At 46.4% G+C, this 21,136-nt stretch overlaps 1 protein-coding gene across 1 annotated transcript in view; it reads right to left on the bottom strand.

Moving 5' to 3' along the window:
• CLIC6 (chloride intracellular channel 6) overlaps positions 1–10,968 on the bottom strand; it is a gene marked incomplete at its 5' end in the record, with an annotated part of 33,078 nt that extends 22,110 nt beyond the window's left edge. Inside the window, 2 exons of the mRNA XM_082498487.1 lie at positions 9,334–10,200; positions 10,459–10,968. Coding sequence (XP_082354613.1) covers positions 9,334–10,200; positions 10,459–10,968 — 1,377 coding nt within the window. The remainder of the gene's footprint in view (positions 1–9,333; positions 10,201–10,458) is intronic.
• Between the last annotated feature and the right edge of the window lie 10,168 nt (positions 10,969–21,136).

The raw sequence follows: 21,136 nt of genomic DNA, 5'->3' as shown, positions 1-21,136 counted from the left end.
ACTCCTCAAAACCAGGACTGTCCCTGTGGTCCTGGCCCCCAGGGAGCCCCCCAGTTCCTGCGGTGCTCCTGGCAAGAAGGAGGGTCATGGTTTTGCTGGCGAGTTGGTAGCGTGTTTGTTTCTGCAGGCAGCATAGACCCCAAAATTTTTAAGTCTTTAGGGTATATTGGGATTCTGTTTTGAGTTTCATCTGTCACTATTATGGAAAGAAACTTGATTTTTTTTACAAAACACTCTGTAATAGCTGTTCTGTAATAGCTTTTAAGAATAATTTCAAAAATGACTACCAGGTAAACGTCAATGATCCTCCAAGACGCAAATGAGAATTTTTATGAAATCTGAGTAAATGTTTAACTTCTTGGTAGCTACCCCATTGGAATAACTTGGGAAAGGGCATGCATTTGTGACTCCAGTCCTGCTGCAGTTTATTGTGTTCTGTTACAATTATATTTCCAGTCTATTTTGAATATTCATATATGTGCTCAAATTTCAGCATATGAAGAGATAAAAAACGTGATGGGAAATGCCACCATTGCACCTCTGTGAGGCTTCACAAAAACCACCTCCCTGCACATGGCACATGCCACAGCCGGCCGGTGTGCCGGCCCTGGGCTCCTGGCAGGGAGGAGGCTGCGATGGGTGCCCTCCTCCCGGGGAAAGCCGCCGACGGCCGGTGTTATTGAAAGCAACTGAACGGAGTCACTTGACTTGTTCAGGATTTTATCAGTAAATAATCAGGCATTGCAAATGGAAATGCATACAAGTCCTTATCACAGCGTGACATTTCATTATCTGAGCAAGAAAATAATCACGTAACCTTCACATGGCATTTACTTACACTCCTTGGGCAGAGTCAGAGGAACATATAATTTCCTACTTTTTAAATGAAGCAGTCAGACCTCTTTAGGGGAGACACAGAGAACACGGTCAGTGATGGCACAGGAGTAAGTCTCCATCCTTCAGTTCTCCTTTCATAAAATATGTATAATATTTCCTTTCACTACCTTACTCCCTTCACTATCTCTGAAGAGGCCTGTCTCTTGCCAAAAAGTATAGTCACCAATTCAAAACAATTTCACCTGCGATAAGCATCCTAAAAAAGTGTGGTCATATTAATAATTTCCATTATCATGTCTGTTTTGCAATATTTAAACTAACTTCTAAAAAAAAGCCATAAATATAATCGTGCATAGGTCCATATGAGACTGTAAGAAAGGCCAAAACCCAGAGTCCCTGTGATGGCTAACTCTGACTGGTACCCGTCAAGGTGAAGAGCCCAAAAAGGCGGAATTGTTTGTGGAAGCAGAGCGATCACAAGGCTGCCTAATCCTCTTCCTGTGAACAGGGCAGCAAAGTGCTGGAGAGAACTGATTTTGAACGGAAGACAGTTTAGTATTAAAGATAACTAAGAAATAGACTTTTTTTAAGCAACAAAAAATGGCTTATTTTTACTGTTAAGGATGCTAATAAAACCAAAATCCAGATTCTCAAGTGGACTGGGCATCATTTGTTACACCCATGCTGGGAAGGGGCATGATACCTTTTCGTCTTTTTAATGCCTACCACATTCTGCTTTCTCAAAGCACATGGGTTATATGTCTCTTATTCCACAAGCAATCCCAAAACACATGGAAACCAGGAGCTACTGAATACTGTTTAAAATCTACATACTGCTACAATAGGAAATAACAGCATATAAACCATAGGACTGCTGGACACGCTTGGCTCCTTGCGTTTCACCTTTCTGATGCTGTCTCACTTTGCAGGCAGTTATTGTATGTTGATGGTGTCAAAGAGAGAGCAGGAATAACTCTCTAACTCTGTGTCTACATCACTGGCTTCAGGGAGGGATGCACACTAATCTTCCACTTATGCTCCAGGTAACATCACAACCTCAATCACCCGCATCCCACACCAGTGTCCTAAGTATGGGGCTAATCAGCAGCTACTGCTGCCGCTTCCATTTTGGCAACTGTACCTGAACCCCTTGTGAACGAACCTAGACCTAACACTGGCACGTAATGTTTCCTAAAAAAAGAGAAAAGCTCTCAATTTCTATTTAATGAAGACTGTTTGCAAAATTTCACCTGAATTTACTGATAATTTTAGTATAGTTATATTTTTCAACTAATTGGCTAAATCTCTTTCATGCCCTCGCCCAGAAAATCATTCCCCACACTCTAATGTTTCATATTCATGAATGCCATGAGTCCTGTAGACTGGTTTGTTATTCACCTAGATCCAAACATGAATCAAGCCTCAAATTAAACAGCAGCCCAGCATGAAAATTCCCAGGCACAGCTGCATGGCAATCACCTCGTGCAGCAATCACCAACATTTCTGAAGGCAGCTGCAGCTCTCCAACAGGATTTACGAAATGAAGGTTCACATCGGACAACCAGGGACCGAAGGCAGAAAGCAGGGAGGGAAAACTTCTATCCTTGCCCCCTTACCTGTGACAATCACAGGTAAGATCAGCCTTTTAATGAAGACAAAACTCAAGGAGCAAAGGCAGTATGGTTGAATTTTGGGCAGCAGGCTGATCTCATCAGAAGTTTCTGCTGGTTTCAGCCAGCAAGAAATACAGGCCGTGCCCTAGGGACTGAATCAGGAAAGTGTTCCCTGTTTAGCCAAGGGCTTAAATAGCATGTGACTTTAAGCTCATGCTTAAAGTAAAACACATGGTGAGGTGCTTTGCTGAAGCAGCGCGCTCAGAGCAAATAAAAATAGGAAAAGGTCCAGGAACGTGGCTTTGAAGACGTTTACTTTATTTCAAAACTGTTTTTGCATAAAGCATTCCTGCAAACAGCAGAGATCTGCAGTCACACTGAGAATAAATAGATGCTGGCAGCTTGTATGATATTATGCATATATGCAGTTTTAGGACTTCCAAAGCATGGACAAAAAGATGACTGCAAGAAGTATGACTGGATCATACAAGAAAAAAAAAAATTAGATGCAACTTCCTATTTCTGATCACTTATGTCTGTCTGTTCATTTGTGTCTTTCTGGGATATGACTTGGCCTCTAAGTTGTCAGAACTGACACTGGCATTAAAAAAACCTAACACACTCCTGCTCTGTTAAGCATGCCTCCAGGAGCAAAGCGGCAAAAACAATTTTGGTGTAGTTTTCAAAGCTATTCTTTAGTCAGTGGCTCCAAGGTACCTGGTTTCTTTTCAGCAGTTTAAGCTCTATAAAGGTCACAACCTGAATAGCCAGAAAGAAAAGCAGGAGAAGTAAAAATAAAATAAAAAAAAAAAGATTGCAAATTCAAAAAAATATGCATAGCTCTTTCAGAAAAAAGACTGATATCGCTGCCCTTCAAACCAAAGTCTCCCAAGCACAGTTGTACTGAAGACTGCTGGAAGAGTACTCAGCCCCCAGAAAAACTGCTGCAGGTGCACCCGGCATGCACAGTAACCTGAGGAGTTATGAAAGGAATTTGTAAAGCCAGTTCCTCTTAAGCTGCATTAGGGAACCTGAAATTGCCGTATTCCATCTGAAAACAAACAAACAAAAAAAGGAGCTGAGAAAGGGCAAATACCCATGGGGAAAGGAGCCAGCTTCCTGCTTTGTACGGCAGTCTTGGGACCAGAACGGCAAAATGTCTCACAAACACACCTCTGCTGATTCGGTACTTTTTGTACAGCTGTATGTAGTCAAAGAATCAAAATCACCGTACAAACGGCCAATTAACCAGCAGCCAGGAAAGCGGGGCTATGCTGGTTTCGCTGCGCAGCCCCACGAGGCTCAGTCCCGACCAGCTTTGGCTTCATTCTGGTTTCAGCAGATCGAGCCTCTGCTCCCAGGGAGAAGCAGCTTTCTCCTGAACGCTTTTTTCCTTGGTCTGGGGTAAATTTAATAACTACTCAAGTTATAAAAGCAGACTGGTCTCATAGCCAACTGTAAAACAGAATACCCGAAAGGACGGTGGAGGGAAACAATGTGTATATAAAAAAAAAAAAGAAAAGACAGGATGTTAGTGGCAGCAATGTGACATTTGAGAAAAGGTCCTGCTTTCTGAAGAAGGTACACAAATTGGAGCTCAAGAAGGATAAAAACAGAGTGCAGAGAAAGGAGCAGATGTGTTGCTCAGGGAAAACACAGCATGGTTTTGACAGTGAAATGCAGCAGCACTGGCTGGGATGAGGGGAAAGAGAAGCTGTCCGTTTTCTACCATTGCCCAAACCACACCAAATGCTCCCTCCCCTGCTCATTTCACAGCAATTTGTCCTTCTGTAGCATCACACAAATCCAACGTGCTCACCTTTGGCAAGGCCTAGGTAGTTCTCTTGTCTTGGTTAAATATCCAGTAACTAAACTTCCCCCAAAACTTCTTTTAATCCATAAATTGGAAGATAGTGTAACTCTGCACATACAAATCTTTACTGTTACCCTCCTGAGGTCATCTAAATACTGTGTTCCTACAGTGAATCTACGCTAAAAAAAAGGACAGCAAACACCTGTCTACTTTCATTTTGATACAGGATGCCAGCTACTCTCCTTATACACCATACTGATTCACAGACTGATTGCGCCCATGAGCAAAAATCAAGATCTTCAGCACAAATACCTACTTAATAATTATATTGTACATTTTTACGTCAAGCATCGGGTACAGCACAGAGCCCACTGAATGGGCATACAGGCTAGGAGGTTTCTGCAGTGATCCGAGTTCCTGCTCTCCATGGACTTCTTGCCTACAGCACTCAAAGCCCAGAAGTTCAGTTTCTACTTTAAATGTAGAGTTATATAGAAAGGAGATTCTTTTTTGGGCTCTAGTATGAAACACCCGTTACCATTTAAGTTGGATACATTACCTGTGGTGGTTGGAGACGCAGATGCAAGCACCTGTTATTCCTATGTCTCTACTCACAGCAAGGTTTTTACTTTCTCGTTTATCAGCACTTTTGATAATTCTGCACAGCTCTAAGTATGTCAAGTCAGTTAAGCACATCTCAGGAGTGGTGCAAGGAAATTGCGTATCAGTAAAGTAGCGTTGGTCCCTGTTAGGAATGAAATAACTCTCTGAATGAAAATAAATTGCTTTGATTTAGAGATCAATAATGTCACAAAACTGGATAAAGCCTATTACTTTTCGTTGGATAAAATCTATTATCTTAGGCTCATGGTCAGCTTTTACTATATACCATTTAACCCAGAAACTAAGCAAGAACTGTTTTGCAAGATGAGCAATCTCTGAGAAGGCCTCGTCCCCAAGCTGGGTTGTTTGGTTGACTGTGTTCAGCACTTAGAGATAAATCACTATCCCTAGAAATCTTTGGAATGATGAAACCTGCAGTTGTGATTCTGGTGTTTAAGTTTTCTATCTGTAAAAAAATTTAAAATTGACTGGTAGGTAACCTTGGAGTTTGTTTTGGTTGTTTGGTTTGTTTTTTTTTTCATTTAGAAATAAACTTTTAAGTCCTACATAAATGTTTAAATTGCGTAAAATTAACTGAATAATTTTGGTGAGACTTCTGCTATATTCAAATAGTAAGATAAATTTATGTCATTTACAGACATCTTCTGACAAATAAAGGGCTTTTGCCACAGAAAAGGTGCCTACATTTACCATTGACCTTAGAAGACCAGCTAGCAAGCTTCAACATGCACAAGGTGTCCTACCCAAGGTGCTAGATATGCTTAGCTGAATTACCAAAGACCAATCAGAAAGTGTATCTGGATGACCTTTGCAAACATTTGACTTGGAAACACCAGAAACATCAAGTATTACTATCTAAAGGAAAGATACGGTACATGTTTCATGGGAAAATGGAAATCAAATAGGCACCTAGTGACACCCTCAAAGCAATTTTGATATGGTCTCGCTCCTATAGCCAAGGAGTCTTACGTAGTTCAGCTTCATTAAGGGCACAGTTTAGTTGCCCAAACACCGATGGCTGCTGTCTTTGGAGATGCCTTACTGTAGCCTGTCCGGCATCGAGCTGCTGATCCAGTCTATCTCCCACAGATGCTGCTAAGTGCTGGAATATCTCAGAGAGCACGAGATCTCAACGTTGAACCCTGGGCGGCCAAGTTCAAACTAAATAGCACTGCAGAGCAACCCAAATGAGCTTAAAAGCACAATTGCTGGTACCCATGCTTTTGGAGCTAGCAGGAATTTTGCCACCCACCTCACTGTGGGAGGCATGAGGTGACACAATATTCACAATATTCAAATATATATATGCAAAATTAAATGAACAACTGCAAAGCAGCAGGAAGCAAAGAGAAAAAAAAAAAAAAAAAACCACACACCACCAAACCCTCTAAAAAGAACAAGCTTGATCAACAACACCAAAACCAAGAAACACTGTTCATCATACAGTTATATCTGAAAAGTGTCTTTCTGACGGTGATGCTTCTGTTTGTTATTCTCAAAACATTATTACTGAAAAACTACCATGTACTTTAATGCCTGCCAAGTCTCGTCTAATGCTCCCTAGCAGAGAAACTGCTAGCATCATTCAATCACTACTACCGTATTATTCTCTCGTGACTTTTCTCCTATTATGGGACCTACTTTGAACATTTCTCTGTATTTGTATAGTGCTATCAAATCACGGCCAGGACCCCCTATCTCTAGCACTGTGCATGCAGGCACAGATAACAGGCAGACAATCCCCACCTTGGCTACTTACAAGTAAGCCAAAAATCGACAGGCAGGTGAAACAAACAGAAATAGGGATGACAAAGAAATCAGGGTCATACTGAACAGGACAAACAGTGATCTCAGTATTTTAAACAGCCTAATCACTGCCCAGTTTCCAGTGGCATTACAGAAGGGCAGAGTTTTAAACAGAGGTTTGAAGAAGGTCAGGGAGCTGATGGATAATATATTTACAAGGAAACCCCCAGCTTGCATGGGAGATAGTAGACAAGGTGCTAGCTGAGAAATGCAGCAGAAGGGTGAAAGAGGTCAGCTGCACTTGCAAAGTAGAGGTGGGTGTCAACATCTCAAAAACGTGTAAGAGCTAATAGGCAGGCATAGAATAGGGACATAACAGAGCATAAAAGGGATGATCACGTGCATTAGAAACATGCATGTGAAGGGAAGTGTTTCAGGCTGGAAATGAATGTTTGCATTCAGTTTGGATTGTCTTCTTACTTCCTTAACCCTTGAGTTTTAGCACTTGCTCAGGAAGGAGCATCACGTCTGTGGACCACGTGCTGTGGTCAGATATCAACACTCGATAGTCCCCAAACACCAGAGTTCACGTTGTCCCACATCGGAATCCACTCTCCCTCTTTTTCCCATCAAAATGCATCAGCACCTGTTTAAGCATAGCATTATGTATATGTATGTAGTTTTTAAACTACTTTAAGCCACCACAGAGAACTTCCAGTCTCCCCCTTTTCATATCCTCTTTCCCACTGCCAAGAGAAGGGTAGAAACAGTAAGCATGTCTCCAGGTGATAGCAACAGCAACATGAACATGAACTCTCCCGACAGCGAGAAAGAGAAGTGGTGCTCATTTCCAATCACTGTAGCCCTGTCATGTTTTGGAAAGTGGGGAGATGCTGAGCTCTCCAGTAGGCATTTTTTTTCTTGAATTGAACTGGAAGAACTCGTGCCAATCTCAAACTAAAAAAAAAAATATCTAGCTCCAGGGGAGATAAAATATTCAAGCTTTGTAATACTCCTCCACTGAAATCACTAGAAAAGCAGCTGTAGTATTTTCAGGGTGTTCTTAAGTTACTAATGCTAAGTCAATCACAGAAATGTTCCTTCTTCTGTCTTCATTAATTCATAAATATTTTCAAAAAACATGCTTAATCCTAATATTTGGGGACTACAGTCACAACAGATGCTCTTATTATAGCCTGCTCTCTAATGTTGGCCATGTTGTTCTTCCACAAAGTGTGCAGCAGGTGCAATAATGCACAGGTAGCCTTTATGACTTTAGCCCTCTGCCACACCTTGGCATTCCCTGATGGGTATAAGAGCATAAAACAAGGATAAATAGGTTACAAAAGTGTCCTGCAAAGGGGCCTGTAGATCTGTGAGCCAGAAAGACCATAAATCATCTCTGCCAGGCTCAACACTCATAGCTCCTGCTGTTTGACACCAAATCAGATTTTGGCTGCAGAGTTACCATCCAGCAACTGCACACCAACCTGACGTGCAGAGTTGCCTTTAGACCACAGAATCCATCCCAGCCTGTGTGCTAAGGAATTGCTTAAACTGGAGACTGGCTGAGGAGCATTCACCAACATCAACCATTATTATCATTCATCTTTCCAGTATGGCATTACCCAGCACATCCAACACTGCTATGTGTGAGCCTCAGAGCATTCCTCAGCCTTTTTCAAGTAACAATACTTCAAAGGAAGGTCAGCCTTGAAAAATATCCCACCCTGCTCCACACTTTATTTAGTCCAGAGGGGTCAGAGAAGAGGGAAGAAAAGCACCTTAGGATGGTTTCTAACCACGCAAATTTCACATCTAGTATTTCTTCTCTGTGGACAGATGCTGTTTCCATGCCAAGTCCCACTGATTTTGGTGGGATACAGGCACGGGCTAGAAAGAAGCTCCAAAGCTCTATACTATAAAATACCAGAAACTACTTTTAATACCATTACAATTTTTCATCGTTTTGATTCATTTCCCTCTAACCTAAATCTTGCCTGCCCAAACATACACAAACTGGACAATTACAAGGGATGCTACGCTGCTGGACAGTTTACTGGCTCTCTGAATCCAACCTTGCCAAACTTTGGGGCAATCATCTAAATGTCGGCCATAGTTCACGTTGGAAAATCCCAGTATCACATTTTAAATACCATCCAGTTTCTTCCACCTCAGGCCCCATGATATACCCTTCTTACTGCATTCTGAAGACCTTAAAATCCCTTGAGAACTCCTTATGTCACAAGTCGCAGCTAGCGATTCCAAACAGATGCTGCTGAGTACATTCCCACCCCTGCCCCGGGCCCCAGCCCCACAGTGAGGAGGGCACAAGCAGAGCCCCTGCATCCACAGAAACCGAGATCCCTGCAAACCCTTTCCATTTAAGCCTAGAGAAACCTCAAGTAACCCAGCACAGGGCCCATCAGGGGAAACTATGGGGGAGATGACCTCGCAGGTCAGGTCTGCGCTTCTCTGGGTTGAGCCGTACCACCTCTGTCCCGTCCTGCCTGCTATCTGCTGAAGGAATGAGGAACCAGGGGCAAGTTTATTTTGGGCGTTAATAACCAAATCACCTTAGCCAGGCTGGACTTTTGCCTGCCAGATTTAAATTCCACTCATCCCTGGAGCTGCCCAGGGCTCCTGGAGGAGGGGAGGATAATGAACCCAGGTTTCCCCACCAGCCCCCTCACACCCTACCTTGACGAAGAGGGAGATGTCGTGTTCCTGCTTCTCCTCATCCTCCTCTTCCTCCTCCAGGGCGGCCGGCGAGCCCGTCTCATCCTCCTCGTCCTCTGCCCGGCCCCGCACGCCATTCACGCTCCGACCTGCCGCGTCCCACTCGCCGCCCTCGGGGCCCGGGGACCCGCCGCCTTCCCCTGCCCCCGGGGCCGCGCTCTCCGCTTCGGCCACCGCCGAGGCAGCGGCCCCCCGCTCCGCCCCCGGCCTCTCCTCTCCGTCCTCGCCGTCGGGGCCGCCCGGAGACCGGCGTCCGCCGTCGGCCTCCCCGCCGGCCGGCACCGGCGCCTCCGCTTCCCCGCGGCTCTCGGGAGCCATCTCGCTCCCCGCCGGGATCGCCGCCTCCTCGGGGACCGTCCCCGCCGGAGCTGCCTCCCACACCGCCTCCTCGGGGTCTGTCCCCGCCGCCTTCTCGGGGTCTGTTCCCAACGGGGCTGTCGCCGCCACCTCCTCGGGGTCTCTCCCCCCCGGGGCTGTCTCCCGCACCGCCTCCTCGGGGTCTGTCCCCGCCGGGGCTGTCGCCGCAGCCTCCTTGGGGTCTGTCCCCTCTGGGACTGCCTGCCTTGGCGCCTCTTCGAGGTCTGTCCCCGCCGGGGCTTCCTCCCTCATAGCCTCTTCAGGGTCCGTCCCCGTTGGGGCTGCCGTCGCAGCCTCCTCGGGGTCCCTCCCCGCCGCCTCTTCGAGGACTGTCCCTGCCGGGGCTGTCGCTACCGCCTCATCGGGGTCTGTCCCCGTCGCGGCTGCCTCCCTCACCGCCTCCTCGGGGTCTAACCCCGCCGGGGCCGCCTCTGCCTCTTCGAGCTCCGTCCCCGTCGGGGCCATGGCCGCGTCCTCAGCCTCCGTCACCGCCGAGGCTGCCTCTTCGGGCTCCGTCATCGTCAGGGCCGTGGCCGTCTCCTCGGGCTCTGTCCCCGCCGAGGCTGCCTCTTCGGGCTCCGTCACCGTCGAGGCCACAGCCGCCTCTTCGGGCTCTGGCCCCGCCGGGGCCGCCTCTTCGGGCTCTGGCCCCGCCGGGGCCATGGCCGCGTCCTCGGGCTCTGGCCCCGCCGGGGCTGCCTCTTCGGGCTCCGTCACCGTCGGCGCCACGGCCGCGGGCTCTGTCTCCACCGGGGCTGCCTCTTCGGGCTCCGTCCCCTTTGGGGCCACCGTGGCGTCCTCGGAGTCTGCGCTCGCCGGCGCGGAACCCTCGGGCGCGTCTACCCCCGCGGCCGCCGCCGCCACCGACTCCCCTCGTGGCAGACCCTCTCCCCCCAAGCCACTCCCGTCGGGGTCTCGCTGCTCAGCCCCCGTCGGAGCCCGCAGCCCCGCGCCCGGCCCGCCCGGGGTCTCCGCCGCCCCCTCGGGGGAGCCGCTCCCCGTCCCGCCGCTGCCCGCGGGGGGCACCGCCGCCGCGGTCAGCTCCTGCTCAGCCGCCGCCTCCCCGCTCAGCCGCGGCGCCTCGCCGGCGGGGGACCCATCCGAGGGCTCCGCCGCCCCCTCGGGGGACACCCCCGGCTGCGGCTCCCCCGCCGCCGCCTCTTCCTCATCGCCTCCTTCCCGCGGGACGTCGCTCCCCTCCAGCGGCGGGGCACCGAGCTGCCCCGGGCTCTCCGCCATGCCGGCCTCCCCCGGGGCCGCCGCCCAAGAGCGCAGCGGGGCGGGCGCGTCCGGCCGCCGGGACAAACGGGGACCAGCGGAGCCGCCGCCGCCGCCGCCGCCGCCGGTGATGAGCGCCAGGCACCGACGGGGGGGACGGCGGCGCCTGCGCACGGCCGCCCCCGGGGCCGCGCGTGTGTGTGTGTGTGTGTGTCCGTGTGCGTGGGGGCGGCAGCCACAGGTGTCCGCGCTCCTCCTCCTCCTCCTCCTCCTCCTCCTCCTCCTCCCGCGCCTCCCCCGCACAGGGCACGGCCAGCGGGTCCCTCACTCCCGCCCCAAACATCTCCGTCCCGGTAAATCTCTTCTGCACGGATTTTGGCTGCAGCTGGCACGGGAGGAGGTGGCGAGAGCGTGACCGTGGTGGCACCAAGGGCTGCCCGGCCTCCCCTCGGCCATCTCCTCCCTACCCGCCGGCTGCTTGCAGGTGTAGGACTGGAGCCTTTGCAAAGAGTGGCCGCAAATCTTGCCCCCCGCCTCCTCCAGTGGCCCCACTGGGGCCGGCTGGGCATGCCTGCCAAGCACCTGCTGCCCGCCCTGCCCTGCCCGGGTCTCGCCTCCCACACCACCCCCACCCCGCCCCCCGAGCCCCATTTCTGCCCTTGCTTTTCCCCTTCGCTGCTGCCCATGGACAGCTTCAGGCGCGGTGTCTCTCGTAGCCCCCCCAGACGCTCTGCTGCTGTCCCCAGCCACTGGCACCCACAAGCCCTGGGCCCGCTGGGGGGGTTACTGGCCGCCAGAACAAGGAGAGGGACACCCATTTCCCAAATCCAGGTCTATGAAGGGAACCACTGATACCCCCACCGCTGCTGACGCGCTGGAACCAGCAGAGCCCCAACAGTCTTGCACGGTTTCTTTAAAAGACAGAAGAACCAACACCTCAGCTCAGCAGCTACCTAATATCTGAAACATATTCCCGAGATGTCTTTAGGCTGCACCAAACATAGTTAAGAAGGAAAATGTATCCTTATAAACTTGCAAAAGTTGTAAGAGGGAACACTGACACTCTCTGTGTAAAAAAAACCCAATCAACAAGATTTGCACGCTTTTAAGTAGCTTTCCTTCATCCGTGATCATGCCAAGCACTATGTGCCTCTGTGACAGTTTGCGTTTAAATGTGATGAGAAATACCGTGTTGTGTGCAGAGCAGGCAGCTGGTGTGAAGGAGCCATAGCTTTTAGTTTGGATAAGGCAGATTCATTCCGCAGGCCTTTTTCTGTTCCAGAAAAAAAAGATATCTTTTCACATTTTTGGTAATTGTCTTATGGAGGCACCTTACACACACAAAAAAAAAGGCAATCAGCAGGTTCTGGTGTGAGGACAGGCTTCAGTAGTTTTGCTTGTGGGCAAGAAGTCATTTTCTAGGAGATGCAGCCTGCTCGAGTCCCACTCTTCTCAGAATTGATTTAGGTGAAAGCATTACTTATGCTATTTGAATGGAAAATAGTCCTGGTTTTCCAGGTGCAGAGAGAACAGTGGACGGAAAACTTAGATGACAGGAATGAGGTATCATATCTAAAAAAACATGCAGTTAAACAGTTTTATGTATGTGTACATAAAAACACGTTTTATTTTTGAGGCTGGAAAGAGCAGGACAGACCAAACACAGGGTTTTGGAATGGGTGGGAAGGGAGAAGATGCAGCCAACAGGAGATGGGAAATACTACAGAATACATCATTCCGTCAGGTCAAATACCTGCTCTGACAAAAATAAACAAACAGATAAATAAATAAACAACTCTGCTGCTATTTTTCATGGATTTTATGCTTGCCCAGAGGTGTGTTGCTAGTGAGACAAAAGAATGTGAGCAGTCACGGTCAGAAGGGATGTTTCTCGAAGATGAATCCAGAGACACGGATTCAACAAATGGACCACTCGGTGGATAAAGAACTGGCTGGACGGTCGCACTCAAAGAGTTGCGGTCAATGGCTCGATGTCCAAGTTGAGATCAGTGATGAGTGGCATTCCTCAGGGATCAGTACTGGGACCTGTACTGTTCAACATCTTTGTCAGTGACATGGACAGTGGGGTCGAGTGCACCCTCAGCAAGTTTGCCGATGATACCAAGCTGTTTGACGAGGTAGACACACTGGAGGGGAGGGATGCCATCCAGAGGGACCTGGACAGGCTGGAGAGGTGGGCCCAAACCAACCTCATGCAGTTCAACAAGGCCAAGTGCAAGATCTTACATCTGGGTCGGGACAATCCCAAGCACAAATACAGGCTGGGTGGGGAATGACTAGAGAGCAGCCCTGAGGAGAAGGACCTGGGGGTGCTGATTGACGAGAAGCTCAACATGAGCCAGCAGTGTGCGATCGCAGCCCAGAATGCCAACCGTATCCTGGGCTTCATCAGAAGTGTGGCCAGCAGGTCAAAGGAGGTGATTCTGCCCCTCTACTCCACTCTCGTGAGAACCCACCTGGAGTACTGCATCCAGCTCTGGAGTCCCCAACATAAGAAGGACATGGACCTGTTGGAGTGTGTCCAGAGGAGAGCCACGAAAATGATCCGAGGGCTGGAGCACCTCTCCTATGAGGAGAGGCTGAAAGAGTTGGGGCTGTTCAGCCTGGAGAAGAGAAGGCTCCAGGGAGATCTTCCAGTACCTAAAGGGGGCCTACAGGATAGCTGGGGAAGGACTAGGGCATGTAGTGATAGGACAAGGGGGAATGGCTTTAAACTGGAAGAGGGCAGGTTCAGGTTAAACATTAGGAAGAAGTTTTTCACTTTGAGGGTGGTAAGGCACTGGAACAGGTTGCCCAGAGAGGTTGTTGAGGCCCCATCCCTGGAAGTGTTCAAGGCCAGGCTGGACGTGGCCTTGGGCAACCTGGTATAGTGGGAGGTGTCCCTGGCTATGGCGGGGGGGTTGGAACTCAATGATCTTCAAGGTCCTTTCCAATCTAAACCATTCTATGATTCTATGATTTAGGAATGGAGGATCAGCATCTGGCAATGGAAGTCTTGCAGCTGGACCCATCGTAAGGCAATTATTTCACTTGTCTCTTATGGGTTCTGGTATCAGTAGAATGACACATTTCAGTCATCTCTGTTTCTACATAGATAATATCGGTTTACTCATCCTAACTCTTGCTGAAGGGTTCTTAACCCTTGGTCTGAAGGTTGGTGACACCCCCAAGTGCAAGACAAGTCCCACTTACAAGGCTTTCAGATAAGAGACAGAGCTGTCTTCAACTGTGCAGACCATCTACAAGCACTGCCGTGTTGTCTACTGTCCAATGGTGGATAGGACACAGACTGGAAGGCTCACCTCAGTTTTTCACGATGGGGACCAATAGCAAAGCAACATCCATGGCATAAAAGAGGTGGGAATTTTGCAGGAGAAATGGTTGCAGGTTATAGACAAAACCACTGAAGTCAGGTGGCAATGTTTATATGAATACCATGTTTGGCTGCACCCCTTAAGAACACCTCTCCTGCTCCCAGTCCCCACGAGCTCAGCTCTGCTCAGCTTTGGTGACTGATGGGCCCTGACAGCTGGGTTCCCTCTGCAGCCCCATGTGGTACAGACTCCTCTGGCTCCCTGGAGCTGCCTGTTCCTAACTGCTGCTTCTTTTCAACTGTCCCTTGGATCCGCACCACTTGTCTAAATACCTCCTGTGGCTATCAGTTTCAGGTTTTGCTCAGGTTGTGAGCTTGACATGGGACTTGCATCCTGTTGATCTGATGGAACCACAGGAGAGATGATCGCCTCTCACCTATTCTTACTCATTGCAGAGTTTATTCATTAACACCAGTATCCTATTTTTCTTTATTTGCCTAGTCCCTGCTCTGTAGCTCTTCCTACAAAACACGGTGAGGATTTCAAGGCCAGCTAAAAAAAACCTTTTCAGTGATAAACACTGCCTGATTATTAACATTGGGCAATGTTTAAGAGTTAACAGAAGATTAGCTCTTTAAATACTCCTGGAAGTCTGACAAAGGCAGAGCAGAAAAGGACTAACAGCTCACATAGCCAAGTTGTTAATTATCTCTGCAGGATAGAGAAAAGCTTAAGGTATAGTGTTTGATACAGTTACCAATTTTATGGACTAATGACTGAACAGTTTGTAACAGATATCGCTGTGTTTTTTCCCAAGTATAAGAACAGATGTTTTCTAATTCTGCTGGAGTTGAGACCCAGCGATGCCATGTGCGGGCACCGGGTTAATGTTGCTGCTGTAGCAGATCACACTGCTGGTGCTCATGCTGTGAGGTCCTGGTGCAAGCAAGAGAGACAAGGTAGGCAGTCAGGGAGCCGGGGGACAGGGCAAAGAGGAGGGACGGGGTGGGCACAGTTCAGAGGAGAGGTGGCCTCTCAGCCCGACATTGCTCCTTGTCACTCTTCAGCCTCGTGGTTTCACAAAGGCAGCTTTGGAAATACATCATAGCTCTGTCCCAGTTAAAAACCTGGAGCTTTGGATATCTGTTCTGTGCTCTCTGCATTCAGCACACTTCTCCTCTATCTCAATTACTTAACAATTAATCTCTCCTGCTTCACACTCCTCCTGTACACCACCTTCAAGCTCTTTACACCCCATCTGTTTCTAAACTAGGCCCTCAGCTAATAAATATTATTTTCTCAGTTCGGCTTCAGGAAGGATTACTGCACACCTTCTTCATTTAAAAGATGAGTGCAGGTAATTAAATATCACAGATGTTAGACATTAGTGAACAACATGAAGATCCCTTTATAGTCTGTTAGCGAACAAGTTATAGCCCTGGGGGTTATCAATTAGGCTGTACTTGCTTGGGTTATTGTAACTTTTTTTCCTTCCCTGACTGTACAGGGAGTTGCAGATTAAGGTTGGAGTTTTTGCAGCCTGAGGCAAGGAAGAAATGCCTCTTACATTACAAGGGTCTCGGAGAGAGCTCTCCCCATGGGCCCGCCTAACTCCTGGGACAGGTCCGCCCCACTGCAAAGGGAGCAGACCTCGGGGTATTTGTTCGTGCCTCTGCGACTCCAGTTCGCAGTCCCGTGCAGTGCCAAATACACAAATGCCAAATATTTAATGGTTTGCCCTAAGTGAACTGGGGTAACGGAGTCAGCATGCCTTTTTTGCCTCCCTGTGCGGGCAGCTGCCTCCCACAGAAGCCTGCTCTGCCTATTGCCTGCTGCCTGCTCTGCTGTTTCATCAAGCCTGTGCATCTGCTCTTCCCAGGGTTTGCCGCATTTCAGAAGTGAAGCTCCATATCCCCAGGCCAAAAGCTGCCTGCGCACGATTTGTATTCTGCTTGGTTTTGCCAGATGCTGAGAACCTGCTATTTTGCACTGATCTCAGTGGGAAATAGGGGTGAGCAGAGCCTCCGGAAATCGGGTGGCATTTAATTGACTTCCCCACCATGGGATGGAGGGAGGGATTTATCAGAGTAAACACAGACAGGTACAAACTGCATGTCTGCAGACACTAAAACCAACAGAGATCTCGTAAGGAGTCAGTGAAACGGTTCTTCTCATCCCAAGGTACATGTCTAAAGCAGACCAGATGGTCCTTGACAGAAAAGTGTCTATTTCTCTACACTGGGTGTACAAGGACCTGGGAGTCACTGGCTCAGGGGGATGGGGTCTGTGCTGGACACATCTAAACTCATATGAGATGAATCCTGTTCCAGGTGATTTCCTTACAGACTGAAATTTGGAAATGGACAGTCAGCAAAATGTGTGCCAAAGCCCTGTGACTTCTTATGCATTATTTTTGTTGCAGCTGATAGTTTAACTGGAATTTCTACAAATTACTTGTGGTATAAAACATTATCCCTTATAAGAATATGACTGCCTAGCCCTTTGTGATGGAAAAAAGAAACCCAAAACTATATTAACATTTGTATGTAAGCCAGTTCTATATTCTCCTATTTAAAATATGCTATTTCAACTATTGAAAAGAAAAAGTTGCCAGTGAAAAAATTGTATTGGAGGGCTATAATTTTTACTGCTTTCAAAATACATGTCTGTTTACTATGTTTGTCCCTGGTTTCTTAAACTTTTGTCAAGAAGTTGGTGTGGCATTCTGCTGCTTCGTAGTTGAGAGAGTGTTTGGTCCACTCAAACAAAATTAAGAGGAAGAGATGCCTCGCCAAAAATTGCAGCGGCATGCTGCCTGTTGGGGGTGTGTGTGTGTGTGATGCCATCTGTATTTAGTGTTCTGAGCTTCCCAGCACTAAGCTGATTAGGGGCAATCGGCTCCCTTCCCAGCTGCTTAGAGGCAGTCTGCTTGGGAAGAAGGTAGGGACGTAGACATGCAAGGGGGAAAAAGGCCTGGCTGCTGGGCTAGGAAGCACAGAAAGACAACCTACCTCTGACCAAGGCTGAAAAAGCAGAGAGGAAGAGCAGGTGCACCTTCTTGCCAGATACTACCGGTCCCTCTCTCCCTTCTGTTTGTTACTCAGTTCCCCAAACTGCCGGCATCCCACAAAGCTGCAGGCACCAAAGCAGCCTGTACTTAAATTCTAAGTGAATCATTCTGCAGCGTGTTGAAAAAAATAGAAGGATATAAATAAAAAAGTTTTCCAAAAAAATAAACTCTGTACTGCTTACTATTTCTTTAAGTACTTAAAATCTGTTCATTCTCCAAAAGTCTTTGACTTTCCTATTCTTATCTTTTACCTTTATTTTTATTAAGCAGTACTATTATAATGAAGCAATAAAATCCTCCGTGTGCTGCAGGCAAGACAACAAACACACCTTATATGTAGGTTTTTTATTGTCAAATATCATATCTAATTCAATAAAAAAGTGGTTTGGAATTAACTCTGAAAGTGCCCTGGAAGCATCAAGATCCTAGAAAGTCCGATGACTGTCCTGGAGCCTCATATCGTCTTGTTTCCTACCTAAATAAGGTCAGCTCAACACTTGCTTTGTTGTCAACAGCATGTCTGGCTTGAACTCTGAACCTGCTCTTGTTTTGGACAACTCCGAGCCTCAGCCCAGGCTTCTGATTCTGCTTGGGAAATCCCTGTCAAACTTACTTTGCTGAACTCCCTCCTCTCCATCACTTTCAAATGCCTTTCAATCATTTCCATCCCCTACCTCATGCACCATTGCTTAGGGAAGGGTGTGCGCACAACACTATTTAAAGGACCATCTTGATTTGCACATGATTCAATAGGATTACCGATATGTTTAAAGCTAAGAGTCTTTGCAAGGATCTGGGTCTTATTAAGTAACTGTGATTTCGCTATTGTCATCCTCATCGTTCCTCCCTCCCTCTATTTTCTGACACTGAATTTGGGGCGTGAGTTTTCAAAAGTGATGAACTGCTCCAACGTCAGCTGAATTTCATCTGCTCAAGGCATCTGAAAACTAGTCCTTCAAATATAAGCTCTTCGGAGAAGAAAACATGCCTTTACTTGTTTTGCAAATTGCCCAGGATACATTTATACTCAAAACTAAATGGATAAACTACATACAGTGTTTTATGTTTCTCATGATACAAACACATCTTTTCTCACAGTGACTTGGTTTACAAAATTGCATATGAAGTCCTAGTTCGAGCCATCACAGCATTTTGTGGTGGAACCTGGAAATAACTCAAAGTTTTTTCTAAGGTCCAACAGATTTTCTTCACTTTTAACAAAGTGTCTAGATTTTATCAAACTTTTCTATTTTCTAATTCTTGTTATATTAAACTGTCATTTATTTTAAATTAATCTCCCATTTTGCTGCATCTGTTGCATCTTGAAATAATTTCTTAAAATATAAACCCTAGTCACAGCTCATTTGATCTGTTTCACACTCTGGCTTCTGTATTGAATTTCAGTCTACCCTTCATAGGTCTTAACAGCTTTTTTTCTCCCCATGTAAAACAGAGTCACATTCTGTATCATTTCCACTTGAACTTGGCTTTTAATAAAATTCTTTGTTGCAAAACTGAGAGAACTTTTCAAATTTACATAGCTTTTAAAATAGATATACATTTTTAGAATAAAACTTAAAATATTTCAAAATAGTAATAAAATTATTTGAGTTAATACCTAGCTGATACAGAGGTAAGTTAATCAAGAGGTACAGTGATCATTTGTCTTCCATTACTAATGTTGCAGTATTTGTAGATTGACTGTTACTGTTAAATTACTCAATTTATTAGAAAAACAGATCACATCTCTACGTAGTTCTCTATGAATTAATATATATCTTTCACTTCAGCAGAATTTTCTGAAATATTTTTATACACTGTAATAATAGCCTTGAAAATAGCTTTTCATATCATCAGTAAAGAAATCAGTGTTTTTGCAGCCTTGTAGTGAGAGTCTCTTCAGCCCTACTTTCCTTTTGCTTAATTTGAACGTGGAATTCCCACGACATCAATGCAGCTGACTCTTTTTTTTTCTTTTTTTTTGAGGGGGTGTTCAATGAAGCTGGCTTTGGTGCATAATGCTCTAGAAGTGATGATAAAGGGTAAGAAACTGTAGAAAAAGGCAAGTACCATCTGCCTTGGGATAGAATTACAGTTTGTTCTTGATGGGTCCAGGCCCATTTTTCAGTAATGCTAATTTATTTTATTTGCATGAAGATTATGCCACAATCTCTGTCCTTTTCCTTTTTTTTTCTCTTTTTCTTTTTCTTTTTCTTTTTCTTTTTCTTTTTCTTTTTCTTTTTCTTTTTCTTTTTCTTTTTCTTTTTCTTTTTCTTTTTCTTTTTCTTTTTCTTTTTCTTTTTCTTTTTCTTTTTCTTTTTCTTTTTCTTTTTCTTCTTTTCCCTTTTTTCTCTTTTTCTTTTTCTTTTATGTATTTTTCTTTTGTTTTTTTTTCCCCAGGATTAGGAACCCAACATTAGTCTTTCTATTAACAGCTTTGACACAGTTTTTGTTGAGATTGTATTATATTTATTGTTCCTTTTCAGAAGTGCTTACTGACAAACCCCATTTGTTCTACAGCACTTGTAAATGAGCTCTACAGTAAATCAGTAACCAAGTTTATTACTGATTGCTCCTGAAATAAATGGTTCTTTTACCTCTACTATGTATTACTTTTTGCTACCTAATTTAGTAGCTGACTTACCGGAGCGTAGTTTAAAAGTCAGGAAGAGGTACATGGTAACCTGCTGCATTACTATAGTGAAAAGCGTATCGTTGTGAGATCTGGGGTGGCATCCAAAGGTGGCAGTGACCTTGGGAGTCCAGCCCTGCCAGGCACAATGCAAATAGAAGATGCATTCCAGAGCAACTTACCACCTAACTGAGGACAGGGCCAGGGAAGGAGCATAATGAGCCATGGGAGACGGGGGAGATATACGTACAAAAAAGAAGAGATTGTGCTGATAGACATTTAACAAAGCAACTGATCTGAATCGGTTACATGAGCTTTGTCCATTACCTACCACTTTAAAGACTCCTTAACAAGCCCTAGCTGCTGCACCTCAAGACCTTTTTTTAGCCTCCTAACAGCAAGGTAAAGAAACCTTAGCTTCACTGTAGTTATTTTAACGGCATTTTATTTGTAAGTTTATTCTCTGCCCTGAAACAATTCCTACTCTTCCAAATACTAGCAGTTCTTCTGCAAAACACTCTAGCTAATCCTGCCTCTCCTGCAGGTGCCAGGTCCTTCTACAACAGACCCATCTACACGCTATGGGGCAGAGAAGCTATCACTCTGCTTTCTCTTTCTCAATACTGTGGTTTTGAGACAAAAACCAAAAACAGTCTGTACAAGTTAAAGAAGAAATAAAAAAGGATGGTGTATTGTATTGGCAAATGAAGTGCACCAAACTGCTATCAGAAATAACCCTTTATGTTGTGCTGTTAGAGATGTTTTGATATAAGAGCCAGAGTCATGAGATATTTTCAGTCAATACAGCTGGAAGGATCTAATGTAGATGGTTGATATGATTCAGGCCATAGCAATTCATTGAATGCTGTTGGCTGCAAAGACCAAAAAACATATAGAAAAGTGATCTATAGAAACTGTCCTAAGCCATCAAAAAATCAAACCTGTGGTAATGCTGTTTTAACATGTCTGTTTGCCTCGGTAGGGCTTGGGGAAGGCTATCAAACTGGAGTAAGCGCACTAAGAACACCTGGTTACGGTGGTTGCAGCAGCTATCGGTGGACAGACACCAAGCAAAGCAAGCAGCTGTGAAGACCGCAGGCATCAGGGAGGATGGGCAGGGTGGGGGCATGGTGCTGCAGAGGTACGGCAGGA

Source organism: Vanellus vanellus (assembly GCF_965231255.1).
Source record: "Vanellus vanellus genome assembly, chromosome: 1".
NCBI classification, from domain to species: Eukaryota; Metazoa; Chordata; class Aves; order Charadriiformes; family Charadriidae; genus Vanellus; species Vanellus vanellus.
The sequence above is the reverse complement of the archived record's forward strand: the minus strand, read 5'-3'. Positions and strand labels throughout refer to the sequence as shown.